Source organism: Cavia porcellus, unplaced genomic scaffold (assembly GCF_034190915.1).
Source record: "Cavia porcellus strain 051 isolate PalLab524CR breed Dunkin Hartley unplaced genomic scaffold, mCavPor4.1 scaffold_4, whole genome shotgun sequence".
In the NCBI taxonomy this organism is placed as follows: Eukaryota; Metazoa; Chordata; class Mammalia; order Rodentia; family Caviidae; genus Cavia; species Cavia porcellus.
The window spans coordinates 70,695,979-70,710,637 of NW_026947487.1; the positions used below are offsets into that span (position 1 = coordinate 70,695,979).

The 14,659-nt window shown below is 34.7% G+C and overlaps 1 protein-coding gene across 2 annotated transcripts in view; it reads right to left on the bottom strand.

The window, feature by feature from the left end:
• Positions 1-722: 722 nt before the first annotated feature.
• LOC100715503 (broad substrate specificity ATP-binding cassette transporter ABCG2-like) overlaps positions 723-14,659 on the bottom strand; it is a 54,706-nt gene continuing 40,769 nt past the window's right edge. For both annotated transcript variants that reach the window (XM_063247254.1, XM_063247253.1), the window contains exons 13-15: positions 4,300-4,389; positions 3,185-3,270; positions 723-878 (exon numbers count right to left, since the gene is read on the bottom strand). In XM_063247254.1, the coding sequence (XP_063103324.1) occupies positions 4,355-4,389 (35 nt within the window). In that variant the 3' untranslated portion in view covers positions 723-878; positions 3,185-3,270; positions 4,300-4,354. The remainder of the gene's footprint in view (positions 879-3,184; positions 3,271-4,299; positions 4,390-14,659) is intronic.

The window sequence follows — 14,659 nt, forward strand, 5'->3', positions numbered from 1 at the left end:
GGCAACTCTGCAGATACTACAGTAGGATGAGGCAAGATCCAGACATGTGTCTTAGCACTGTTTCTAAGCAGATTCTGATACATAGACTATAAACTACTGAGTTCCAGAGGGGAAGAAAGAGAACCACAAAGCCTCAGAAGGGATACAAGAGCCTAACATCTCCTCACTCCTGAGACATTATAATTCTCTAGAGAGGACTACCAGTACATTCTACCAACCTTATCAATGGTATCAAACATATTTTCCACCATCAAGTATTTTTTAATGCTAACGTACCACTTGATTTCCTTCTAAGCTTTGCTAAATTTCATTCTTCAAATATAACATCAGTTATTTTGTTAATTATAAAAGAACTTCAGATGATAGGTTCATAGATTATAAAAATAATATGGGTCATCTATTCATTTAAAAGGCACAGACACTACTACCAAAGTTCCTAATATGTTGTCAAGGTGCTCTAGAATTAAATTTTCATTTTCAGTTCAATACATTAGATTACATTCCAATGATTACTGTATAACCATATGATTTAATAAACTGTAAAATATCTTTAATTTTTGATTTGGAGTCTTCTATGTATAACTCAATTTGCTCTAATATTGGTAAGTGGTTCCAGTAAAAATAACTGTTGCTGAAGAGCAGTGAAATGGCAAAAGGAAAATATAAGGCACTGAAAATAAATAGTGATATTCATGTTTAATATGAATATAATTTACAGTAAATTATGGAGAATTTAAATTTTTTTAAAGGTTAAAAATTTTAAGAAAGCAATCATGAAGAAGACAATCATTACAACAGTCAAAGCCACGTGATTCTTCCATAAGCCCCAAGGGGAGATATCAATACCCAGACTGGTCAGGAATTCTTCACCATTACATCTGAAATTCATGACAAAAGGAATATAGTTTCACTATTAGCATATGTGAAATTTACTCAACATCACCAGTATTGCTTTAGTAAAGAATCAAATAGATTAACAAAATATTAGTAATAGTCAATTTATTCTAGTAACAATCATTGAGAGCTTACCATTTTCTAGATAATGTCTTGCAAATTAATTCCTATAGTAGTCAAGAGCGGAGATAAAACACTTTTAAAGAAAATGGGATTAGTTTAAGAAATATGGCCAAATTACAGAGTGAGGATCCTTTTTAGTTTTCTCTGATTTATTTATTTCCAAATCTATAATGAATTTCTCATCAAAGGATGGATTTATGAAACATTTTTTATTGTCTTTGGTGATCAGTAGGGAGAGTTTCTGCTGTGTCACCCACAGCTTTTGCTAAGAAACTCAAAGCTCCTCTTTCTGTTGATCCATAAGAAAGCGATACAGAACCCAGGCTATGAATCCTAAAACTAGGACAACAGATAATATGGGCTTTGTTCAGATCATATTTTCATAGTTAGTGAGCCAAGATGGTTGTGCATCAAAGAACCTCAGCTGCAAGACACTGCCAACAAGCCAGGTATCAGATTCAAACCTTAGTGAGCTGGAGCACAGGATGATACACTTGTCCTGCTACAGCTATAAAAAAATCCTGTACTCATAATGCCTGTGATAGTCAAAATTATTGCTTGCTCCAATTATTGTGCATCTCTTGGAACTTGGCAGTACCAAAAACACCTTCAGCCCTTTTTAATTAAATCCTTTCTTGGTTACGTTTCTCTCATTGCTGAAACAAAATATCTAACACCCAAAAATAGGGAAGAAAAGGTATATTTAGCTCAGTTTGTGAAACTTTCAGTTCATAATCAGCTAGGTCCAAGGCAGCGTGGAATGGCACAGGGCCAACAGTTCAAGAGGGCAGACAGAAAACAGCAAAGTCAGTAAGAGGAAGAGGAAGAAAAAGCCTTTTCTCTTATTTATATTGTGTGTATATTATTCTATTTATATTGTATATAGTATGTACCCTTTAGGGCAGTTATAGCACTTTCACCATTTCCATGCTCTCCTTTTGAACAGGGTTAGGATGTTTACCAAGTGAGGACCCTGGTCTCTTGCTAAGTCACTTAAACTTCTAAATCTCTCAAGTTAAAACAGTGTATCAACTATTACAAAGCTATGGCAGATCCCCCTTCAGGAGTCCTATGTTTCCTGTCCACTTCTTTCTGACCAGCAGGCTAGCTCTAAATTTTTCTTATCAATTTGCCGCACCTGGATCGAAGCAATTGAAGAGGGTTGGTAAATGAAATCATTGTTCATTTTCACAGGGCTTTACAGCCAATAATTCAGAACTGAAATTTGTTTCAATTCTAAGAATGATTTGAACACACTAGGAATCATAAAATGACTTCTTTTGAGTACAGTTCAGGTTGAAATGGATCTTTTAATAACTGAGGAAAACATATACAGCTATCTATGAGCCCAACTCGTGGGCCACAATAGGATACAAAAGGGAAGCAACAGTGTAAAGGAAGAGGACGTGGCCCTGTCACAATTCTGACAGTTTTCTTTGCCTCAGGCATCAAAATATGCCATGAAACAAAAGGAAATATTCTCTCTTCTCACATAGACTAATGTTTGAGAATCAAACATTAACAGTAACCATGGAAAAGGAAAATATTGGTACAATTTTAAACGATCTTACTTTATTAAAACTGCCATCTTTTTAAAATGTCACTGTGCAGAAATGAGATGTCCTTCTCAATGTTTTGAGATATATTTCTTTCTTTAGATAATATATTTAACAGGCCACTGACACACACCAACACACTCAACTGTGCAGGTATTTATTTCATGGTATCTTCTAGTGCCTGAGGTGAGAATGCCATGGTCTCAGTTGAGGAACATTCACTCCCTTTAAGCCATTGCTTCCCTTTTAGCTCCATGGACTGGGATCCCAGATGCCAGAGTCTGTAAATCCTTTATCCACTATCAAAGCATCCCATTTCAAACTCAAATGTCCTCGAGGATAAAACACCAACCATTGAAACATCAAAATACTTTCAAAAGCATTATACAATAATTCACTTGCATTGAGTATAATGTTTACTATGGAAGGACACTAGAGTTGCGTCATATAGTCACATGCATTAGTGCAGAATCACACAGTTATACATAAGATAATCCAGGTGCAGAAGGATTTGCTCCTTGGAAAGACTTATACCTACTCTAAGCCCAAGGGTCTTTCCCCACCATAATAGAGAGGGAGCAAATCCACTATGATGCTGAACACACACTTACATTACATATATGGGGCAGCTACTGCTTCCATTTTCACCGGGTTGTGGACAGAAGTTTTGTCCCAAAAGTTCATTATGCTGCAAGGCCTAATATACAATGAGAATTTAGGCAAAATAAATATTTTTAAATTTGACACACTTTCTACCAAGTATCATAATTATGTCCCTGTATTTTATCTTTGTTTCTTCTTCCTGAAAACACACCAAGTTTCACATTCATAATCCTTGTCACAACAAAGGAGCTAGGCTTATTTTCCTGTCATTGGAGAGGCTTGGGTTTGAGGCATTATTTTCAATTCTTGAATAAGGAGTCACTGGAAAGATTACCTGAAACTAAACTCTGCCTTTTTTGTCTCCATCATATCATAAAGCCACAGACACTACATCTGGAAGGATAACACTGGTGTTGAGGGAACACTGTTGATTTAGCACAGCAATATGTTATTCCTCTTTATTGTTTTCAAAACCAGATGCATTTATGGGAGCTAAAAACACACTGGTACTAGAAATTTCCCTTACTTTATTGAAGAGAAAGTATGGTATTTTTTTGCTTGTTTCTTCTTTGAATCAGACAGTCTTTCTTTTTCTATGACTTATACTCTGAATAACATTTTGGCTTTTAAGATTATGATACCCAGTGTATTAACTGTGGTTATTCTGTAATTATTTTTTTTCTTAGAACAAGGTTTTTTTGCATCCCACTAGCATCTACTTGTATTACACTAAAGTTTAATAGGAAACACTTTTCTTTGGGGTTGATTACCATGCTAAAGGAAATGTGTCTATGAGCATTATATGATCTTTGTTTTGTTTCTTAGGTAAGATGCAAACTATGTAGTCTAGTATTCTCTTGTCTCATTTATTTCCTTATTGAACTACTGTCAATGATATATTTTCCTCATTGGGTCAGTCTTCCTTTACTGTGAGATTTACCCTATCCTTCACCTCCTACACAGATTGGAGAGACTGGAGGAAACCTCAGGCCACTCTCTGACTTTGTGCTAACCACAGAAAAGTGGGATTTCTCATCCACTGCCCCTCAGAGCGATGGCCAGGAATCATTTTGGTTGCTTCCAGCCTGGGAACCCAGTCAGAAAGTTGAGCAAACACAATTACCATCAGACCGAAGTATGGAATACTGACGTACTGAAGCCATGGGAATGAAGAGCCATTAGTTCTGAAAAAAACTTCCACAATATAAAATACCTACAAAAAAGCAACAACCATGAATTACAACAGATCCAGGGATTTCAGAAAGAATCCTAGAAAATATCTTTTTGTGAGACTACTACCTTCAAACTGATGCTACACAAACTATGAATGCAGTACTGTTTAGAAAGTAATGACAAAAAAAGGTAAAGTACTTATTCAGTATATACACAATTTTTGTTTCATATCTTTCTGGTCAAGGTGAGTTGAATCTTTGGATAAAGAATTGATGAACATGATGGGCCAAATATGTTGAGTATTCTAAAGACATCAGACTCCTTTTTCCCCCTAAAATTCTTGGCAATTCTGAAACAAATCCAAACATTTCTAGGCATCACATAACCCACTCTACTTCCTTACCAAATTAGAGTCATTTCCAATGCTTTGCCCTTTATCCACAACATGGGGCCAGAAAAGAACATAAAATACAAAAACCTCAATAATTACGGTGAAAGGATAAGAATCTGCTTACAAGGGAAATATAATATCTCAGGGAAAATGGGGTTAAAGAAAAAGGAAGGGTAAAGAAAAATGTATTAAATTATAATAAACACACAGAATAGCTAAGATGGTTGTGCTATAAACTCTATACATACTTGGAACAAAATAGATAACATCCATAGGATTGGAACAATTGTGCATATTATTGTATGGTGATCTGAGGAACCCGTAAAGATCATTAGGTAAAATACCAACCCTAGTTATGCTCATAAGAACTTGTTTTGAAGGTGTATACTGTGAGTGTTCTGAGTGCTTTGCTATTGTTATGTCTTTTTCTTTTTTTAAATTTCATTTAAAGAAAAACTAAACAAAGCAGAAAATGGGTAGAAATAATACATACTTTCAAAGAAGAATAAACAGTAAGAAATCACTAGTTGATGATTACATATTGTCTTCTGACAAATAGTTGTTTAAGGTACAAAAGTGAAACATACAAAGCGGGGATTCAAACAGCAAGACTACAAACAGTTCTGTTCAACCATCCAACAAAAACTTAGTAATATGGTTATCAATCCTATACACTTAAACATGCATGCAGTTATCCATATCTTCAATAATAGTGAGATTAAACAAACTAAAGCAAGCTAAAGTCATTCTGAACAAAGAATAATAGTATTGCTGCATTTCACATCATGACACTACAGAATCAGCACTGGGCACTGTAATGTCTCTTTTTCTTCAAAGTATTTGTTCATTTCATCATGCGTTATAAGATCAGTTCTCGTAAACTGTTTATAGGTTCTACACATGCATGAGTCTTAACAGGTATTTCTATCCTTTCTATATTAGAGGGAGAAACAAAACAAAACATATTCCTATAAACACACAAAACAAACAAGACATATAAAACCACTGTACAAGGAATTCTACAATGATTACTGTGTTGTCTCTTGTTAGCTTCAATAGAATTGTCTATATAATCAGACATGGTATAATTGAATATAGCAGTACACAACAATATTAATAAAAATACAACTTTGTAGATAGTGTAAAACTTCAAACCAGAATGGGTATCATAATGAATCTTGTCATCTTCAGTGTAGTTGCTTATACTCTGAAACTTGATACTATCAATCATAACACTTTTGAATAAAATCTTTGGATACCAAACAGCAATCAAAAAAAAAAAAAAAAACAGATTTAACTAAGATCAGTCGTGATAAAACAGTATAAGTTATACAGGGTTCCAAATTAAATTAACAGGAAATTGAAGATGATTACTGTACTGTATCCTCTTGTTTTGGGGATATCTATCTGTGCCCTCAAATCAAGTGCAAGTGGACTGAGACAGAGTAAAAACTGGGACAGAGTAAAATCTATCTAAGCAGAGAGGTGCAAGTAATGTGTGTTTTAAATCCTGATACACTATTGACAATATTCTCTGCTGCCTTTTTTAAGACTATTCCTTCCCCTTCACTCCCCCAGGGTGCACTGTGTATTTTTGGGTCTCACCAGCACCCTCAGTTTTTAACCTGTGGGGGGGAACCTCCTTACTGGTTCCAAACATTCCCTCTCCTGGAATTGATCTCTAGATGTATTCCTTTACCTATTAAAGCTTGTCTTTCCAACCTATCTACAAATACTGGTCTAGTTGCCCCTATTACTCTCTGGTTCCCTGTCACATAGAGCACTATTTTCTCATATTTGATTTCCTATCCATAAACCATTTTTCAGGTTAATTATATTTCCTATAAGGAGCATCTTGTGTACCCTACCTCCTGATCTACTGTGCCTGTGTTTCTCTTTCTTTTTTAGTGTATCAAAGCCATCTATATTAGAGATTATAGCCAACCATGTCTGCTTCATTTCTGTTGTGCTCTTTTTTGCCATTAGTTGTCTGCTTTTCTTCTTCATTCCACTTTCTGCTCCATTCACTGATGCCTCTATGCCAGTGTTCCTGGAATCCTGCTACTTTTCTCACTCTTTAGAATGTCCTTCATTATTCTCTGTAGAGTTTGATTAATGGTTGCAAATTCCCCTACTTCCTCTTTGTCTTGGAAGCATCTTGTTTTTTCCATTAATTTCTAGAGATAGTTTTTCAGGATACATCAATCTGGGCTGGAGGGTATCTTCTTTCATGGCTTGGAATACTTTGATTCAAGCTCTTCTTGATTTTATGGTCTGTGTCTAGAAATCTGCCATGATTTTGATGGGTTTACCTTTATAGGTGATTAGGTGATCTGTTTCTTTTCTCTGATGGCTTTTAGTATTCTTTTCTTATATTGAATTTCTGGGATGTTGATTATTATATGCCTTTGTGTAGCTCTGTTTTGGTTGTAGGTGGCTGGAATTCTGTATGTTTCATACATCTGAATATCATTTGTTTTTCATATGCTTGGGAAGTTTTTCTTAATTATTTCTGTAAATAACCTTGTGGTTCCTTTGTTTGTACCCCTGCTTCTTCATTCACATTCTTTATTCTCAAGTTATAGATCCTCTTGTCATCTTCTAGCCTTTGTATTGTTACTGCCTGTTTCCTTGTTATTTTTAAGAAATTTTTCCTTTCATGCAAACCTGTCTTCCAGTTTGGATAATCTATTCTTAGTGTCTTTCAAGCAGTTTTGCCAGCTTTCTATGGATTTTCTTATTTCCTAGGAATCTCTTTGAACCTGCTTCATGTATTATATGTTTTCTTTACATTTTTCACCAAATGTTTCTCTCCTTTTTTGTGCTCCTCTATTCTTCCATCTGTGTCTGCTTGAGAGGTGCTTAGTATTTCTTTTATTAATCTACTTATATCTTGCTTTACTTGGTTAAGTATTTCACTTTTGAACTCATTGATGAGGTCCTGAACATATCTCTTCATGTCCACTGATGCTGTGTCTGATATTGCATGGTTGCTGTCCTCACTCTCTTTTGTATTTACCCTTCCTCCATCAATGTTCTCAGGGTTGGGGACTGGGGACTTTTTCTTATTGCTTCCTCTTCTCATGTTTTTGGTTTCTTTCATACAGGCATATAGAAGAGGTCCCAGTCTCCTTCCTTGTCGGTTATGGTTCTTCTAAATTGCACTGGCTAGGTAATCCTACTGACTCTAATGTCTTATTGAGGTGCAAACAGGGATGGCATATCCTGGCTCCTCCCCTCTGGTTCAGTCAACCTGCTGAAGCCTTCACTGCATTAATGCATGCTACACTTAGGGAATTGGTTTGGGACAACTTACTGAGTCTCAGCCAGGGACATGACCCAGGCCAATCTCATCTGGGAAGAGAACAACTGACTGAAGTCAATGCTTTCCTTTTCTTCCCAGTCTTGCCCAATTCCAAAATGTTGTCCTGTTGGTGTTCCTTTCCCATGGAAGAGTTTTATACCTGGAAGTCACTGCAGATCAATCCAGGTCCCTTGCTGGCTCTGTTATCCATTGGGCTTGCTGACCTCTGACTTCAGTGTGACTGCATTTTACTGTGACTGCGTTTCCGCTGAGTTGAGGCAGCGGGAATTCAGGCGTGTAAGAGCACAGAATCTTAGCTGCCTCAATAGTAGCCCTGGGACTTCATGTTTTACTGGTTCTTTTTGCTTTAGTTTCTTCCTGGGTCAAGAGGATCCATCCCATTCTGTCCAAGACTCCCCAGTATGTGTTATTCTGGCATCCAAGTTGTCTGTCTCAGGGAGTCTTTGTATTCTGCTCTTATCTATTGCCAACTGTACCAAAAGTTATATGTCTTTTTCGTTTCATGTTTTTCTAGGAATTTATTTTGTTTGGTCTTGTTTTATTTTTATTTTTTGCCTCTCATATAAAAAGGATAGGTATACATGCAGAGACTCATGCAAGTGTAGAAATTCTAAGAAGTTTTTGAGAATTATATAATGCATGATGAAATGAGCAGCTACTTTGAACAAAAAGAGACACTAAGGTATGAGTGCTGATTGGTAGCATCATGATGTGAAATCCAACAATATTATTATTCTTTGTTCAGAATGATTTTAGTCTGTTTTATTTTGTTTAATTTCAACATACATGAGGGTATGTAAAACTTTTTTGATGATAATGAGAACATTATGGCAGCCGGTGTTGACTGACCTACTGTCTGTTCTTGAAGACCTAAAATGCCTTCCTTGATCCTGTTCTGATCAGTTTAATACTATTTTGTTTTGTATAGAATTCACTGTATGTGAAGCTATGGACAATTCTTTGGAAGAAAACAAGAGACAATATGATAGACAGTGAAGATCTCTGATTGTATTGCTTTGATATCTGTGTCTCTTATATGGTTTTTGTATGGTCTGTTTTGTTCTATTTTTTTATTTTTAAATTTACCCACTTTAAAATAAAATTTAAGAAAAAGATGCTAATATCTGAGATTTTTTTAAAACTAAAAACCTTACTATTGAGGTTTAATTGCAGTGTCAGCACTTTGTGATAAACAAGTGGATCTTTGCTTGTCATTTGTGCATTCATCTGCAGAAGGGTTGTCATCACTGATTTAGACATGTTGGGAATAGCCACATTGATTTCCAAAGATTTTGTAGCAATTTACCTTCAAGGGCAACCATGTAGGAACTTTCTTTATCCTGTGCATTCTTGTTTGCAGGTGTTGTGTTTCTTGCTGTATCTTTTCTGTTGGCCTGCATGTGTAGTTTGTGCCATACTATTTCTTTTCACTATCTCTGCCTAGTTGAGTTTGAGATATGTATAAGGATGCCTCCACCCTTACTGTTTTGGCTGACAACTGCTTTGGCTATTCTGATCCTTTTTAATTTGGAATCAAATTCGCAACTGCTTTTTTTCCAGTTTGTTGAATAATATTGCTTTGTTACAGGGTTGACATTGAACTGTAGATCTTTTTCATGGTCATTTTAACAACTTTTACTCTTCCAATCCAAGAACAAGGGATGTTTTTCCATTGTCTATTATTATTTTTGATTTCTTTCTTCAAAGTACTGTCAAGTTTCACTATAGAAAACTTTCACCTCTTTCATTATACTGATTTCTATGTATTTAAATTTTGAAGCTTTAGTGAAGAAATATTTTTCTGATTTCCTTCTCAGGTGTGTCAACACTGATGAACAGAAGCACCAATTTGTTTTTATGTATTGGATTTACATCTAACTGCTTCACTCAACTTATGTGTCAGAACTAAAAGACCCATTGTGGAGTATTTTTGTGCACTGTAGGTGCCCAAAATGTGAAGAATCATATTCCCTGCAAAAAAAGAGAATAATTTGACTTCATTTTCCAACTGAAAAATGTCCTTTGCTATTGAACTATTCTTGGACTCCTGAGAAAATGAATTGATCTTGATGGATAATTGATCTAATTTGCTATTGAATTCTGTCAGTGAGCACCTGAGTAGTCTTGCATTTATGTTCATGAAGGATCTTGGTCTGTACCTTTTTCATGAAGACATTGTTTGGGTATTAGAGTACTACTGCTGTCCTAGAATGAATGTGAGCTGAAACATACACTTTCTACTATATGGAAAAATTGGGAGGAGGCATTAGTATTACTTAATCGCTGAAATTCTGGTATTATTAAGCTACAAATTCGACTGATCATAAGCTTTTGCTAACTGAAATTGTTTAACACTATTACGAGCTCATCACTTGTTATTGAAATGCTTAAATATTGAGTATACTCTTGGCGCAACTTTGGTACTTCACATGTGTTTACAAATTTAACCTTTCCTTTTAGATTCTCCAAACTCTTAAAGCACAAATTTTGAAAGCAACTTCTGATATTCCTCTGGATTTCACTGGTGGCTGATCTAATTTCAAGGTTTTTTAAAAATTTTTCTTATTTTGAGCCTTTTCATTATTTTAGTAACTTTTACTAATGGTTTATCAACTTTCTTTACATTTCAAAGAAACAAATCTTGGATTTGCAGATTCTTTCTGCTCTTTTAAGGGCTCAATTTCATTAATTTCTATATTCTTTATATTATTGTTTCTTCTACTGGACTAGACCTTGTGCATGTATCTAGTTTTCCAATCTGTCCTTTAATTAAAGAGTTACAATTATGACCAGGGAATGTTATTATTAAAAGTTATGTAAATCTTCTTGTCACTTCCTTGTTTTTCTTATATTTGATTCCTTTTTATTGTTTATTCTCTCACCTTTTCTTTCATTGAGCTATTTTCCCATTGTCTATCAAAAGTTATCATGTTTATATTTTAGTATTATGGATTCTTTACACATTTCCAGCAATGCTAGTGTGGCAGAGATGTATCTATTTAGTGTATTTTTATCATTAAGGGTCTTTATTTTACCTTTGATTTTCAAAGATTCTTCTTAGGATAAATTAATCTGGGTAGCAATTAGTTTCTTTCAAGTCTTCAATATTTTCATTTTAATTCCTTCTGGCCCTTACATTCTGTTATAATGAATCTGCTGTATTCTCATAGACTTGGCCATACATGTGACTTAGCAGTCTCCTAACAGCTTAAAACATTTTTGTCTTTGTTCTGAGATGCTGGCATGTTGACTGTCTTGTGTTATGAGGAGTTTCTTTTCTGATTGCGTCTATGTGTAGTTCTAAACGCCTTCTTCACTTGGACACTTGTCCCATTTCCAAATTTTAGGAAATATTCTGCTGTAATTTCATTGGATATTTTTAATTCATTGTCCTTTATTTCAACACCCTCTATTTGGCCGATAGAATTAAGTTCATTCTTTCAGTTTTATGTTAAAATTCTTCTGTGGTTGGATCAGTGTCATTTATTACTCTACTTTTCCCATCCTGACTATGTATTCTAGTACTTCTCCCCCTTTTTTGGCACCAAATATTCTCTCTTGTGATTGACTTGTGTCCTTCCCAAATTTTCAGTGGAGTTTTTAAATTTAATTTATTGATGCTTTCACCTTTAGGATTTCTACCTGGTTCTTTTTCAGAACTTTTCTTACTTACTGGAATAATCTTTGAGACTCTACATTATTTCCTATAATTAATTCAATTGCTTTCAATATCTTTATGAGCTCATATGTCAACTTAAATATTAGGTCATTCATCTGCTATCTTTCTCTTTATTTATCCTGTTGGCCATTTCAATTATCAGTTAAAAAAAAAAAAAACTCTTTACCTCCAATTTCACTTACTTCCTCGGCTGTGGGCTTAGCTTCTTCAGAGTTGTGTATTTGTGCAGGGATCTTATTGCCTTGTTTTCTTATTTTAATTCTGTCTGTCTATTGAAGCTTGGACTTTCATGTTCTCTCCGGTATAGGTGGAGACTTGTAAGTGATTATATCTTCCTACAGTGCCATGGATTACAATTATGACTCCTCAGAAATATTTCAACCCATCCTTTTCTAGATACTCCTAACACTAATGAACAGAATCTGAACATTTTTTGAATTGCCAAAATATGAGATGGAGATTCTTTATTAAATAGCCTTCTCCAATGATGCACTGTGTTTCTGTCAGTGTACTGAGACACAGATTGCTCTGTGCTAATAGCTCCAGTATGTGGTTGTTGCTGCCACCGTCAAAATTGCCTAATGTCCCTCATCTAGTCCATAGTAGGGACTAAGAGCTTCCTCTTTCCTTACCAAGGCCCATGCCTAGAGTGTACTTGGAAAGAGTCCTACTGAGTAGTAAATTCTAACTTTCCTGAAATTTTGAAAGAACTTTTTGAGAAATATGAGACACTCTCAAAAGGACTCCCTGAAGTGGACACTGTTAACTTGTTCTGGATCTTAACTTTTACTCTAAAAAGTAAAACCAACAAAAATCATTTCTGCTGTGGTTAAGAACCAGAATTTCCTATTTCTAACACAACAAGCAAGAAGATAATCTCGCTCTTCAAAGAAGAAAGTGCCAATCATAATTCTTTTGTTTCTTGAATTTCTCAAATGTGAAGGCTTTTTAAAAGCTAATTAGCTAGCCAGGATTGATGGTGCCCCCCTATAATCCTAGGATTCAGGAGGCTGAGTTTGGAGGATTAGAGGCCAGCCTGAATTACATAGTGAATTAAGGGCCAGCCTGAAATACATAGCACGACCCTGTCTCAAAAAGAAAAGAAAGAAAAGAAAAGAAAAGAAAAGAAAAGAAAAGAAAAGAAAAGAAAAGGAAAGAAAGGATAAGAATAGAAAAGGAAAAAACAGAGCTCATGAGTAAATACATGTTAATCAAGTTTATATAGTAAGTATATTAGAACAGAAGTGAGAAAACTTTGTATATGAGTATTGAGGAAAGCAGTTAAATTCGTTTATAAACCGTTTCACCCTATGATTTCCTGCAAGAATCCAATCCCATGTACAGAATCCTCAGAGCAAGATTTCCAAGACTGTGAGTGTGTAAGAAGGAATAATGGAAGAAAATTACCCTGTCAGAAATGCACAGTTCCTACTCACCAACATGCACCAAAAGTAGTTTTCAATGAGAAATGTTAGTATTGGAAGCAGCAGCACACTCTGACCTATAGTCATGGCCAGTGCCACAGAATCAATTGAACAAGCCATCATCAAAATGGTAAGCATCATAATGAAGAAAGCTTCAACTGCTGGTTTCAATCCTTCAGAAAAAAAGAAGGAATTCGTTCTGCTGCCTACATTGTTAAATGTTTGTTATAGGTTACTGTGCAAATAGTATTACAATATTCTGAAAAACTAATATTAAAGTGGAAAAAGTAACAATCTAACCAACTATTTTAACTCACAAATTTTATTGACGCCCATATGTAAATGTAAAAACTTAACACTGAGTTTTCTATTCACATATATTCTAAAGTCACTTTCCACATAGCACCTGCGATCAGTATAATCCTGAGATAGAGACTTAGACACAGCATAACTTCTAAGAATTCTGTTGTCTTCTCTTCCAGGAAACTCATCAATGGCACTTTCATTTAAGCAAATGTTTCCACAGTACTTATTGTTTGGTATAACTGCATGGGTGTAGAAACTAGGATCAGAATAACATGTTCTCAGAGTGGTTTTACTATCTTCAGAAAATAAACATTCTGCCATAATTTAAATCCCTAGTGACAAATGTTTCAATGGAGAATGGGAAATTGAAATTTCATAAGCTACTTTGTAAACAATAATGACCTGGTGCTATAGGTTAAACAGTCTGAAGAATGTGAAATAGGTACACTAATAGGAGGCAGTAGTCTAGGAGTTTGTATAATATTCCTAACTTTTATGACACACATCTTGTTAATATAATGATATATTTAAGCTATAAAAGTGGTCATATCCCTTACTGAGTTACAAATGCATACGTGTATTTCTGGTGTGTGTGTGTGTGTGTGTGTGTGTGTGTATGTAGTGAGTCAGTGGTAAACTGAATATGCTGCAAAAATGATGTTTTATATATTCATGAAACAAATATTTACATTAATTCAATAAATTCAAATAAGTTTTTTCTCTCTTTGGACAATAAAACAGGGAGAGGATCCATGTGTATTTTGAAATTCTAATATATCTCTGTATTTATGTATGTGTATGAATTTTTATAATTGTGTATATGTAATTGGATAGATAGATATAGACATACAGATACAGATATGTTAAAGTTATTAAGTATCTATCTAAATTTAATTTTTATTTAGACATATGTTGAAAGACATAAAACATAAATGAGTATATGATAAGTTATCCAACTTTTGTGAGACAGGCTCAAAAATCCTTACAAATGTTTTCCATATTTAGTATGAGCAAAAATAAATGGTCATCTTAATAAAATTTAATTCTACAAATAGTTTCATAATTTTTGTTTTGAAAAAGTCTCTGAAATAACATCCACATTGAATAGGTAATCTAGAGTGTGCATGCCTGGAGGTTACATGCTTGCTAGCTTGTATCTTGTTTTTCAGTTTTGAAAACTGTAAA